Source organism: Neovison vison, chromosome 2 (genome assembly GCF_020171115.1).
Source record: "Neovison vison isolate M4711 chromosome 2, ASM_NN_V1, whole genome shotgun sequence".
Taxonomy (NCBI): domain Eukaryota; kingdom Metazoa; phylum Chordata; class Mammalia; order Carnivora; family Mustelidae; genus Neogale; species Neogale vison.
Window position 1 is genome coordinate 234,089,495 of NC_058092.1, and position 13,715 is coordinate 234,103,209.

At 39.0% G+C, this 13,715-nt stretch overlaps 1 protein-coding gene across 4 annotated transcripts in view; it reads left to right on the top strand.

Annotated features, from left to right (window-relative positions):
• Positions 1-13,715, top strand: part of EDRF1 (erythroid differentiation regulatory factor 1) — a 42,448-nt gene that overhangs the window by 4,160 nt on the left and 24,573 nt on the right. For 3 of the 4 annotated variants that reach the window (XM_044240710.1, XM_044240712.1, XM_044240714.1), the window contains exons 5-14: positions 648-772; positions 1,004-1,160; positions 4,622-4,723; positions 4,988-5,109; positions 5,812-5,923; positions 8,670-8,817; positions 8,894-9,002; positions 9,302-9,413; positions 10,926-11,186; positions 13,523-13,594. In XM_044240710.1, the coding sequence (XP_044096645.1) occupies positions 648-772; positions 1,004-1,160; positions 4,622-4,723; positions 4,988-5,109; positions 5,812-5,923; positions 8,670-8,817; positions 8,894-9,002; positions 9,302-9,413; positions 10,926-11,186; positions 13,523-13,594 (1,320 nt within the window). The remainder of the gene's footprint in view (positions 1-647; positions 773-1,003; positions 1,161-4,621; positions 4,724-4,987; positions 5,110-5,811; positions 5,924-8,669; positions 8,818-8,893; positions 9,003-9,301; positions 9,414-10,925; positions 11,187-13,522; positions 13,595-13,715) is intronic. The other variant, XM_044240713.1, reaches the window with a different exon arrangement.

Below are 13,715 nucleotides of genomic sequence, written 5' to 3' on the forward strand. Positions count from 1 at the left end.
TCCATTGAAAAGATTCTCTTGAAACATAACTGCCAGAAAATGTGAAAGATGTTAGAAATAATTTTTGTGAACACATGGTTATTAGTATTAATTGGTTCACTTAAAGCAGAACTTCTCAAACTGGATTTTGGTAAATGATTTCCCCACTCCCCTCCCCACCGTGTGTTGGTGATGGATACTTTTTGAAAAGTGTTAACAACAAAGTTTCAGTGTCTCAAGGCTTACTCTCCATTTCTGTACTCTCACTGGGGAGTGTTGGCAGGTCAGAGTGTATGTATGCTTGTCACTGGTCAAGCTCTTGGGATGTGACAATGAGTAAATCACAAGTCCTTCTTTCCTGGCAGCTTATAGTTTTGGCGTTATAAACACACACAGATAATTTCAATATGATATGCATATTGGGGCTTCTTCCAGGTGCCAAGGAACATGTTAGAAAGAAAAACCACTTCTCTTAGCCTGGCTCAAGGAGAAGAGGAAGACAGATTTCCCCAAAGAGGTGAAAGGGATTAAGTCAAGAATGATAGTGTTTTGAGAATGTGTTTATGAAATAGTATTTTAAAAATAGAGCATTTTTTGTAAAAGAGGAGAGGGTAACAAATGTTTTGATTACAGGTTTGTTGTATTTATCATTTTCTTTTGTTACTCAGACTGGTGATTGGACATGGCTGAAAGAGTTTTATCAAAGACTCATTGACCAGAAGTGGCAGAGGAAGAAGAAAAGCAAAGAACACTGGTATCAGAAAGCTATTCTTTCCAAGTTTTTATATTACAGGTACTTGGCTACTTGTTTATTTTTTATCTTTAGGAAGATGAAATTCTATTCTGAAATTGAAATTTAAGCTAATAAAAGTAAGTTGTGTAACTATTGATATTTCAGTGTCTTCTATTCCTTTTTAAAGTAAGATTTATAGTTGATATGGAATTTAGTTTTAAAAAACTGGAAGACTGTCACATAAAGTTAACTTTAGTAACAATGTGATGTTTTTATTTCTGGTTTGGCCAGTATCAATGGTGATGGAGCCGCTCAGCCCGTCCCATCTGCTGCAGAACAGCAGGAATCATCCAGTTCAGATCAGACAAATGATTCGGACGGGGCTTCTTGGCCTGCCCCCTTTGAAATGCCTTCTTCAGTTTCTGAAGACCCCAGTGCTTCCAGTCAGGTTAGTTAGTACTTAGATGTTAATTCAGTAAACTCCTTTAAGAAGACAAAACAAGTGATCTTGTTGTTAAAAATGGAAGATTACGAGTAAAAAATCCGTTATTAAAAATTTTCAAAATAGGATTTGTAGAAAATATTATGAATAGCTAGATAATGTTTTTAAAATTAATTTGGAGTATTTAGAGATTTTTACTGGCATTCAAAATAGCTTACCAATGTAAACACATTGGTCTATGATGTCTGTTTAATAGGTGTCATTAACCAGGTCTATGGTGTCTTTTTAATAAGCTAGTGTCTATTTAATGCCTCTTATCAATGCTGATTATTTCCTTAAAGTCATAAGACTATTATATAATACAGTGATAGAAACTATTTTAAGCTTTAGACTTACAGTGAATGCCTATCAAATACTGAGACTCACAGGCCTGTTTGTAACGTAATACTGACCTTCTTACCTTAATTTTTTGATTGTTAAGCCTAAAATTGCCCTTAAGATTTTCTGGATGAAGTTCCTGAGACTTAACCCACATTAATATTGTAAAGTTTTTAGAAAGGAAGAAAGAGTAGTATATCTGTTTTGTCTGTTGTATTCTTGGTCTTTTTCTTATTTCTTGTTTAGTTTTTGTCTTTACTTTGTCTATCAAAGAGTAAAGTAACTGAGTCTATGTAAATTTATGCATATCTGTTTTTAGGAAAACATATTGACAGAGTCGAAGTTAAAAATAAGATCTTTGGTTAATTGTGTTTTTCCTGTAGCTGTGTGTTCTCACATATTGAACATTATTTGTCCAGATTGTTGCTGTCCTCACAAACTAGGGTTATAGGAGGCAAATGCATTTAACTTGATTTTAGTTTTAGTAGGTTTTGAGATAGAGAAAGCTCATTAAGCTATATAATGAGTTTAATTTTTTCCCAAGTTAAGAAAGCTGTAGTGAAAAAGAAGGAAGTAATTACCACGCAGGTTCACATAGTGCTCACCTCCAGGAGGGGTGGGTGCTGTGAGAATACGAAGGGGCATGGGTGCTGGGTGCTAGCAGGGTCCAGTGTCGTGACCGGGGTGATGATCACATGGATAATTTGCTTTGTAATTAGTCATTTTGCTGTGTATGATTCATTTTATGCACTTCCCTGTATGTGATTATATTGCATTAATGGCGTTTTTAAAAATTTATTTAGTATTCCTTGACTTCAAAACCCACGTATTACAAAAAGACCACATAACAGAAATACGAATCTCCTGCCACCTCTCTGCTCATCTTGCAGCCTTATTATTCTGTTCCTACCCTGTTTAGTGCTTAGTATGAAAAAGCACGGAGGCTTTTGCGAATCTGTAGAATTGTATGCAGAGGAAGTAAGCTGGTGTCTATTTAATGCCTTTTATGCCACGTACTTTAAGCCGTGTATGTGTATATGTGTATGTATACATTTGTTTTCCTCCTTGGGGCTGTATATGTATTCAGTACCATTGTATAAGTCAGTAAACTGAAGTTCACAAAGAGTAGAGGTTTGCTCATGGTCCCACCACTGGGGAGATCTGAGGATTTACACCCTGAGCTTCCGGACTTTAGGGCCCTGTTCTGACACAGTACTCCACTGCATCCATGCACTCCCACATGTCTAGAACGGCCTTGTAAGCAGTAGGCTTGTCAGAGCGATGGTATGGTCCTAAGCAGAGCTAGCCTGCCGTAAAAAGAAATCTTCTTTGACGGAGTATTTTCTGTAACATTGTACTGCCTGCATTTCAGATTTGGAGATTATTGTGCACTCTGTTACCTCATGAATTCTTATTCCCAAAACTAACCTTGCTGGTTTGAGACCTGTGTTAAGCAGCAACAGAGTTTCTGTAGATGTCTGTGGTTGGCTTTGGAGCCGGACTTGTATTGAGAACATTGTAACCCAGAGCCCAGACTCGCTAAAGCTGCTACCTCACAAATACAGTTTGGGGATTTGGTCCACAGGTTGATACCTTGTCTGTACAAAGAAATAAAAAAGCTTGGCTTTCTAGTGGGACTCTTTAAGGAGACTACAAAACAGCAAAAGCACTGGAGATCTCCCGCCACCCCCATCCCCACTGTACTTGCAGCTGACCTGCTCACTTCCCAGGCAGGGGCTGAGCCTGTTAGCATGTGCAGAGCAGAGGTTGGGAAGTAAGAGATGGATGGAATTAGCTGTGCACATGTGCACACGCACATACTGATCTTGGGATTAAAAGTTTAAAGTGATGTTTCTTTTTTTTTTTTTAAATAATTTTTAAAAAATAAACATCTAGTGTATTATTAGCCCCAGGGGTACAAGTCTGTGAATCGCCAGGTTTACGCACTTCACAGCATAAAGTGATGTTTCTTAAGGCAACTGTCTCTGATGGTTGGAAATTTGAGTGGTACACTGACTGAGTTTACCCATTGTCAAAGGTTCCCCTCCTCAAGTGCTTTCTTTTTTTTTTTTTTTTTTTTTTTTTATTTAAAATATTTTATTTATTTATTTCACAGAGAGAGATCACAAGTAGGCAGAGAGACAGGCAGAGAGAGAGAGAGAGAAGCAGGCTCCCCGCTGATCAAAGAGCCCGATGTGGGGCTCAATCCCAGGACCCTGAGATCATGACCTGAGCCGAAGGCAGTGGCTTAATCTACTGAGCCACCCAGGCGCCCCTCAAGTGCTTTCTAGAATATATTCCACAGAATGTATTAAGGATAAAACGTGTTCTGAGATTAAATAAATTTGAGATCATTGGATTTTACAGAGGAGAAGTTGATCTTTCTCTTACAAAACCTTTTAGAGGCTTTTTAAAAAATGTAATAAGCATTGTTACTGTCCAAAAGCAAGCCTGTAGTGAACAGAGGGTTTCAAAACTTCCTCTGGAAGGTCTTCACCGAGTACCCCAAGGACTAGTGTTCTGTGAAGCCCATGTCGGACAATGGCAGACCACGGGGCTGCTCTAATGACCGATGTCTCAAAAATAATACGGCAGGGGGTGCCCAGCTGGCTCAGTCAGTAGAGTGTGTGACTTTTGATCTTGGGTTTGAAAATTCGAGCCCCATGTTGGGTGTAGAGAGTACTTTAAAATAGTCTTTTTAAAAATATAGGGAAAATAAAAATATGCCTGAGATGTCTTAGAAATTTTTTAATTCAGTAGAGATGGCATGGGCTGAAATAGCAGTGGTATTCAGATTTAACCAAAAAAGAAAAAAAAAAAATCAAGACTTTGAAAGCTTAAAAATAAAATCTTTAATCTTTTTTATTTGAGTAAGATCTAAATGTGATTAGCTTATTAGAATAGCTATGATAATTAAGAGCTGAAGTAAGCCACATGGTGATGAGCATTCATGATTTGCACATTAGCCCTCTATTCACGAAAGTAGATTTGAGGTTTATGCTTTGAATGTTTAGGGGATACTAGAAAAGCAGGCCATTTGTGAGAAATTACGGCAGCAGAGTCACTCCTTATCCTTGCACTTTTCACAGGGAAGTGAGCCTCTTGAACCCTCATACATACTGGGGCATGTGGCCTCAGCACCCAAAGAACAAAACCTGACTACTTTATTCAATGACGGGGAGAACAGTCAGGTACGCTTTCTGTGGTGTCCAAATTGGGACACCTGATCCCCAGACTTCTTTGTCATTTAAAAGCTAGGACTTGTAGGGAAAATAAGTCCACTTGATCCTGAAAATCACTTTCTAAACATCTCTGTGATCTTATAGCTCTGTGACCTTAATTTACTATGTCTTCTTTGCCTTTCCTTTTTCTAGAATTTTTGTGAATCATGGGGGGAAATTATGGATCTCCTGTATATTACATAGTAACCTCTCTTATTTTATTTTTAATCCAAGGGTCTTAAAAATGATTTTGTTCGGAATATCTTATGGACATTTGAAGATATACATATGTTAGTTGGCTCCAACATGCCTATATTTGGAGGAGGCAGGTATCCAGCAGTCAGCTTACGTCTCAGGTAAACCAGAATGGTATTTCTTTAGAGTCAGTGTTTTATCTGCTTTCACTTAATCTGTTAATCATCACCTGGGTTTTTCACCTTTCTCCTTGCCCCATGAATTGAAATCCATGCAGGAGTGAGGAAGGGGCTATTATCAGCAAATGCTGAAAGCCCTGAGGTAGGGTTTTCATTCAGGCCCTTAATGAATGGAGTCAGAGATCTGTTGCACTGGCTTAATCTTGTGTCAGAATTCACAATGTGTGAGAATATAATAGAATTTAATTAGTTAAGGGGATGGTTTACCAGCTTCCTGTTAGCTGACTGTGAGCACTTGCTGCTTTGGTGCTGCAGCTGTGCATGTTGGTATGAGTGGGCCAGTGGGGGCTCCAGTGGGGGCATTATCACATGTGGTCAGACCTTCACCTTCGGTTGTGTGAGGAGCAGACAGTGGGCTCACGGTAATCTGCTTTCCCACTTCCTTCTACTCTTACTGAGAACTCCTGTGGAGTCCAGTTAGAAACTCAAGCAGAACTTATGGAAACATGGTGGAGAACACAGCATGTGAACTGTGTGTTACATAAGCATATCTCATCAGAAAGTGCGTGTGGCATTTTTCACCTGGGGAGTATAGGTTAAAGTGGTCAAATGGTGGAAATAAGTCTCAGATGGTTTATTGCGGAACATCTTAAACTGCCTAACACCGGAAATGTGCATTTTTAGGGACAACAACAAACCAATTAACGTGCTAACTGGGATTGACTATTGGTTGGACAACTTGATATGCAATGTACCAGAACTTGTGATGTGTTTTCACGTAAATGGAATTGTACAGGTAAGTAAGCTGTGGTGTGACTTTTCTAATTTTCTCCCAAATGAAACTCAGTGCAGAGAGTACCTCACCAAAGTTCTTAAGGCCCTTAAAGACTACGCTGTCTTTTTAACAAGGAAGATTGCTGTGAATAAACTGAAAATTTGAGTGATTGCACATTTGAGTTGGTGATAGCAGAATTCTAGATGTTACGGGAGTGTAGTTATATAGGTAATTTGTAGGAAGGTCATAAATACACTGCAACCTACATTTGTAGCCACAGAACTTTGATTTTAATGCCACGCATTCATAGTAATTACCTAAAAATATCTCTACAGTGGAGGTGTCTGTTCAGTATCGGAATATCTACTCTGGATATGCAGTCTTAGGGGAAGGCTATAACAATAATGTGTGAAGTCGATAGCTTGCAAAGCATATTGTTAATGAGCTTGTTTTAATCATGAGGCACTTTATCTTCATTATAAGTGTTGGGGAAAAACAAAGAATAAAGTTTGGTCACTACCCAGAAAAGTAAAATACTAGTGGGCAATAATGGTGCAAAGAGAAAGATAGGAGACCATCTGTTAGAAGGGCAGGACAGCCACGGAAATCTGGGTGGTCAGGGAAGGTGCGATCACTTCTGTTTTAATCTGTAGAGACTTGAGGAAGTAGCGGCCTCTCAATGGACTCTTGAATGATAGCCTCTCCAAAAGCAAGAGATGAATGTTAGAGGACTAGTGTAAGTAAATGAAGGGATTGAAAACAAATGCAGCTAGGGACACGGGATTCATGTGACAGAAGAGCAAATAGATTAGAAAAGCCAAGGTCAAATAATACAGAGTCCAGGATAGCTCATGGAGTCCAATAGCTCAGTCCAGGATGCTGAGCTAAGGAGTGTGGGCTTAGTTCAGTTGGTCATCTGGAATCTGTGAAGGCTTTACATCTGGGAGGTGAAATTCACTGTATTGGAGTCTTAGCCTGGAGATGCCATGGAGGTCTCTAAGACAAAAAGCCTGGGGAGGGCCTTGCTCTACTTTTATAACTTGACAGACTTAAACTGCAGAGAAAGTACTAAGAATTGACAATGATAAGAAGGAGGAGCTAGTGCTCATGGAGTGCTTGTTTTGTTCCAGATACTTTGCTAAGTGCTTTACATGCATTACTTACTTGATCTTCTTAGCTGCTGGAATACCAGTATTCCCTTTTGATAAAGAGGGCAGCTTGAAGATCAGGGCTACGTTGCTCATAAGTGGTGGTGCCAGTATTTGAACCTGTATCTCGCTGAGGCGGTGCTTCTAACCATTGTACTCCAACCCAGTGATTCTAAACCTTCAGTGTTTATCAGAATCACTCCTGTTCTCTAAAAAAAACAGTTGGCTTGGCTTCCTAGTATATCAGAATAGGTGGGATCTGTGTATCGGTCAAAGAAAATTTAAAAAGGAAAAGGCTTTGTAGATTCTGATTTGCACTGTTAGTTGGGAAACACTTTTGTACCATTACCCTAAACAGCAGCATTTAATGAGAGGCTGTGGCCGGAGGGGGTGGTAGCATTACAAGGAATTTCAGGGCTCAGGATCTAGAATAGCCATGGTATCATTGCCTGAGATGGGGACCTGGAAATGGTTTAGGCAGGGAAGGTGATCTGTCTTCATCACGTGTTCCATTTGAGGAAAGCACTGAAATGTCCCTGTGAGCATTTTGATGTCGGCAGGCTTTGGAGAAGACGGGGATAGAGAAGTAACCTGAGTGCCGTCTCTCCCCGGGTACTATTGGATGCCATCACTGTGGAAATCTGTTCAACTCAAATGTTGGAGCCTTTCCCCGTGTGGGTGAAAGGGGAGGGGGACCTGAAATAGTGCAGTATAAAATCCAGGAGAGTAGTGTTTTAAGGAAGGAATTAAGATGCGGGGCTTTCTATGAACCAATAAGGTTGAAAACCAACCTTAGGGGAGACTATTTGGTCTTATTTTCCAATCCACTTGGAGTTTTTTAGAGTTTTCAGAAAATGCGATAAGAGACATTTAAGGAAGTGTGAACAGAAGATAAACGAGAAAAAAAAAGTAGTGGCATTGGTTTCCCTGTGGCCTCTACTCTTGTTGCTGCCTCCAGTCCCTGGTTCTGTTTCTGGAAAGGAGTCAAGTCGTAGCTCAAGGGAAGAGTAGTATCTACTGGGGAGATGTGCCCAGTGAGTCTAGTGTCTGGGGGAAAGCAGCTGGGTGAAGTCTGCCTTCATCTGCCACCCTCCCAGGTGAAAACCACCAGGTAGAACAGAAGGAATTGTATCTATGAGCTGTTCCACATGAGAACAGAAGCAGGATCGTGCCTAAATTTGTGATTCCAAATTGGTGGTGATTCTCTCTTGAGACTTGTTCCTGTGGTAAGCTGACAGCATTGCTGACAGGTGGGTCAGATTCCTTTGAAATGTTGGAGCACTAAAAAGATTGAAAACCAGCGGTTTAAGCTCTTTGGGGCTGCATAGATCTCTGATGGTAGGGTTTATATGTTTGGTTCCTTAATAAGAGAAGGGGGGCGCCTGCGTTAAAGCCTATGCCTTCAGCTCAGTCATGATCCCAGGGTCTTGGGATCGAACCCCACATTGGGCTCTCTGCTTAGCAGGGAGCCTGCTTCCTCTCTCTCTCTGCCTGCTCTCTGCCTACTTGTGATCTCTGTCTGCCAAATAAATAAAAAATAAATAAAATCTTAAAAAAAAAATAGAGAAGAGTTGCTGCCTAGGTTTTCTCTGAAGCTGCATTCTTTCTGTGTTTTACAGAAGTATGAAATGATAAAAACCGAAGAGATTCCCAATTTGGAAAACTCGAACTTTTCTACGAAAGTCATAAAAGACATTGCACAGAATATTCTATCATTTCTAAAATCTAACTGTACGAAAGAGGGACATACCTATTGGTTGTTTAAAGGTAAATTCCTTCTTGAATAAACTATAATAATTGATTGGAGTGGTCCTGATGAACTAAAATTTGTTTTCCTTTTCAGCAAGTGGCAGTGATATAGTGAAGCTTTATGACCTCACTACTCTTTGTGAAGAAACTGAAGACAAGTACCAAAACCCGTTCACGATGCCGGTGGCTATTCTCTTATATAAGTGAGTGCTTGGAGAAGTCGTCTTATTGAAAATTTTAAAGTGCACAGCCACACATTCCAGGTCAAAGCTTTTAAATACCTCTTAGGTTTTTGTGGCTTAAGAAACAAAGTATATAGTGCATATGTTTACAGGCTGTACCAAAGTCAACTTGGGAGGGGGGCAGTAAATACCATATTTTAAAATACAGTATTGTTTCTTATATTCTTTATTTTATTGGAAGGTAAGAAAGGCATGGTTGTACTTGAGTCTTGCAGAGAATGAGGAATGGGGTGTAAAGTTGATATAAACATTTTTTTTAGGGTTGCTTGCAACATGATGATGAAGAAGAATCAAAATAAGAAACACTACGGGACTATTAGAACGTTGCTTCTTAATTGTGTTAAGTTGTTGGACAAAAGCAGACATCCTCAAGTAAGATTAACATTTATATGCTCTTTAAAAATATTCTAGCATTCTGAAAAAATAGAAAAAATTAAAATATTCTAGCATTTTGAAAGATTGTTGCCTAGACTTAAAGCCTCTTAATTCATAGTCTGAACTGCCCTCTCCGTTACGTTAGCCGGTGATCACTGGTGGCTATTGAGCCCTCACAATGTGCTTAATCGGAATTGAGGTGTGCTTCAGGTGTAAAATACACATGGATTTTGAAGGTTGGGTGTGCATATTGCATGTTGAAATGGTAATATTTTGTGTTACTGAACCAATACATTAAAATTAATTTTGCCAGATTTTGCCTTCCATATTTTAGCCACTAGAAATTTAAAATTTCTTATGTGGCTGCCTGACATTACATTTCTCTCAGATAACACTGTTTTATAATTTTAGAACTCATGTGATTTTAACAATGGTGTTGTTTTTTCCTCTTAGCACTTCTAGAAGGTGGAAAACTATTTTACAGTATTTCTTAAAAGATCCATTTACACAAATGGGCCTTGTTGTCACTTTGTTGTATAACTAAAGTTCACACTCCATACCTCAGTATATAAAGCATCTCTTAAAATAATCTTTCAGTCCTGTGCCCCACAGTTTTACATCACCCTTTCCCTCAGTCGTCTGAACCTGACAGCTACTTTTTGGTGTAATGTTGGTTGTGTTCCACTTGAATTAGGAAAAGCATGGAACATAGGTATAAAATTTGTTAAGATCCAATTAGTTAAAATTTGTTAAGATCCAAATTAGTTAAAATTTGTTAAGATCCAAGTTAATTTTAATTGTAGCCACATCCAGTTGGATATAAAAGTTTATCCTAGATCCCAAACCATGAGAAAATTCTTTTTGAAGAAAAATAACAAAATAATTTCTGATTTAAATACCTAATTGCTGATTATGAGGTAGTGGCAGTTGGTAGAAATTGAATAGTTTACATGAAAGTTAGAAAAGGGTTTTAAAACTATTAAATGTCTGTGGTCAAAAAATAATTACTGATAATAGAATAGAATAAATAATGATATAATACGTAAATGCTAATTTTAAGAGATGCCAGGATGGACTTTTCTTCATTAAGCTAGTTCCCCACCCCCCCGGAACCAAAGATCATGTAGTAAATATTAGTTGCTTATCAAACCCTTAGTAAATTATAGCTTGTGAAGAGAAATTCTGGTTTCTCAGTTAATATAGAGAGTTGTCTTGCAAATATTTTAGTTATGACACTCCCTGTGAAAACTTGTACCTCCAGGTGCCACCTCTTTTTAAGACAGAGGGCCGGGGATGGAATAATTGCAGGAAAGAACCCATGAAGATTTTCAGGGGAACCTTCACAGTATTGATAACTTGGACTTGAGAACAGTTCTGTGTGTATTACAGTGTGGAAACAGCCTGTTTGCCGACCTCCTAAAATTTGTTAGTACTGTAGTAACATTTTTTCAACTTCAGATTGTTCAGTTTTGATGACAATCACATGTATTTCTTTTTTTTTTTTTTAAGATTATTGCTTCAGCCAATTACATGCTTTCAGAACTTTTTCAATTAGATGAGCCTAAAAAAGAAGAAAGTTCAGAATCTCCTTTAAATGAGAATTCTGATGAAAGTTACAGTGAAGAGGAGGAAGAGATGCCAGACAGCGATGAAAATGGGTCCTATAGTACCAGCTCGGATCCCTCAGACGATAACAAAGCAGTAGCTATTATTAAGTCTGTTGGAGAACTGTCAGTTCCAGAAAAATACAAATCCATTCATCAAATCCGAGTAAGCATGGTAAAATGGTATTAAAGTTGTATTAAAGTTTTATCAGTTTAAAAACAATTATTAATTGAATACAGCTAACATCTCAAAAGATGGCATTATTGGGGTGCCTGCGTGGTGAAGTCGGTTGTGCGTTGGACTCCTGGTTTCAGTTCAGGTCATAATCTCAGGGTCTTGAGATCGAATCCCGTGTCGGGCTCAATGCTCAGTGCAGAGTCTGCTTCAGATTCTCTCTCCTTCCTCTGCCCCTCCCATTTGTGTGTACTCTTGTATACATGCGCTCTCGCTCCTTCTCCCTTGCTCTCTTTCTCTTTCTCTTTCAAATCTCTAAAAAAAAAATTTGGTAGATCTTTCATGGTCCAGGGGCTAGTAATCATTAGCTTTATGAATATTAAAACTTGTTTTTTAATTGCCCCAGGGTAACTGATCCACATGCAGACCAACGGTAGACAATGAGTAAACCACACATCAATATATTAATTTTTACGTAGAAGATTTTCTTTTGCAGTGACCAGTGTATATTCCTGTCTCCTCGCTGGAGTATTCATTCTCAGAGTCTGGGTTACTGGAAACTGAATGTATAGATTGCTTGGTGAACATAGGATAAGAGCAGACCAGGGCTGGTTTGTTGATCCATTTGTGAGGAAGCTGTTGCCTTATTCCAGCGTTGCAGGACAATACTTGGACAGTGACTGGGCCTTATCAGCTACATTGGATACATCTTTGGCCTGGTCAAGGTCAGATAGATTCTAACAACTTCTACCTTTAAGTTCTGTTGATGTGGTTGGTGCTGACTATTTTTCCCAATTGGTCTCTTCCCAGATGGTAGAGTTATGTTTCAGTTTGCTAAATCCTAATTACTTTCCAGTCCTATCTCCCTGTGATCAGATCCAAGTTAGCTTCAAAAATTCTGGCTATTCCTAGAACTGAATACAGTCACATATACAGGTAATGTCTTAATGTAAGCTCTGAGTTTAACTTTCACATAGAAACCTAATATCCAGATAGATTTTTAGAGGACACCCCGTAACCCAAAAACATTGCCTATCTTTTCAACTCTTCACTTTCCCCTCTCATTCACCATAGCCACACTGCCTCTTCCTGCCTCAGGTTTGTCAGGCTCATGCCCACGGGAGGCATGTGCTGTTGCTTGTGTTCAGCATGTCCACCAGGCTTTCATGGTTGCCTTTTTTAAGCCTTAAATCTTGATGGGAAATGTTGCTCCTTCTGAAGATCTTCCCTGACCACTCTAGCCAGAGCATACCGTATTTGTATCTCCTTCATGGAGATCATATTCTGTATCTAAAGTTTGTGTTTGTTTCCCTTTATGAAAACAGAAGCTCCCTGTACGGATGGACATTCCTCTATCTCCCATGTCAAGGACACATAAGGAAATACTTGATTAAATGATTACAGGAAAATTCTTAACTGTCCATCTGAGAGTTTTCCTGCACTTTCAGCTTGAACTCCCACCCCCCACAGTGGAATTTAAAACAAACAAAACTTTCCTGATTATAAACAAGGTTACTGAAACCAAAAGTTCTGTGTATTTGGGGAACTGCATTGTAACACCAGACCCTAGATTTATGGAGTAGGTAGATGACAGAGATGTAGTGCTATGTTAGCTTATAGTTTTTTACAGAGATGGCACTTTTTTATCAATATCTGAAGCACCCAAAAAAATGCACTGGTTTTCATATAAACAGATCTCTAGTTAGCTTCACCTTATTAGTGCACTTTGGAAACTAAAGTCAGCCTGGCTTCAGCACCTCATTTCCAGCTCAGTGACTGGGTCCACAGACACGTTACTTAACATCTGTGTTCGATGCACAATGGCAGAGGCCCTTACACATAAGATCACTTAGTAGATACAGGTTGTTAACTGGTTCTGCTCGTAATGAAGCATATAAATTGTACAAATTATGCAGTGAGACCACTGGTGATACTTGTTAACTTATGTGGATATTGTTAACTGTGTGTTATGAAGTATCAGTGCTAATTAGGGATTAAACTCACCTATTAGATTAGGTATACGTTTATCCAAAGCATTACTCACATTCTTGCTTTTTTTGTCACAATAGAATTATCTTTAAAACTAAGAATTTAAAGTAACTTTGGCGGATCTTCTTATTAGCAAGGTTTTGTGGATGCTTAGGCTGCTTCTGTCTGCAGCGTGAAAGCAGGACATTAACCTTGGTGTCAGTTACCTCACAGAGCTGAGTACACAGCAGATTTTGAAATTATTGATGCATAGAGTTTTAATAATGCCCTGGAGCTGAGAGCTGTGGAATTTGTCATGTGGGCAGCATATTAATCGTTTTAAATGTTTGTTTCTGAAGCCCAGTTGCACGTTCCCGGTTTGCCATGACACAGAAGAGCGCTGTAGACTTGTGCTGAGCTATGTTCTGGAGGTGAGTCTTAATTTTGTAGCACTTTCAGTAAACCTGTACTTGGTAGGCACATAGAGCTTGTTTACTGGTGTCTAAGCATTATTCTGAATGATATTCTGCTCTTTTTCTCCCCTTTAAGCAT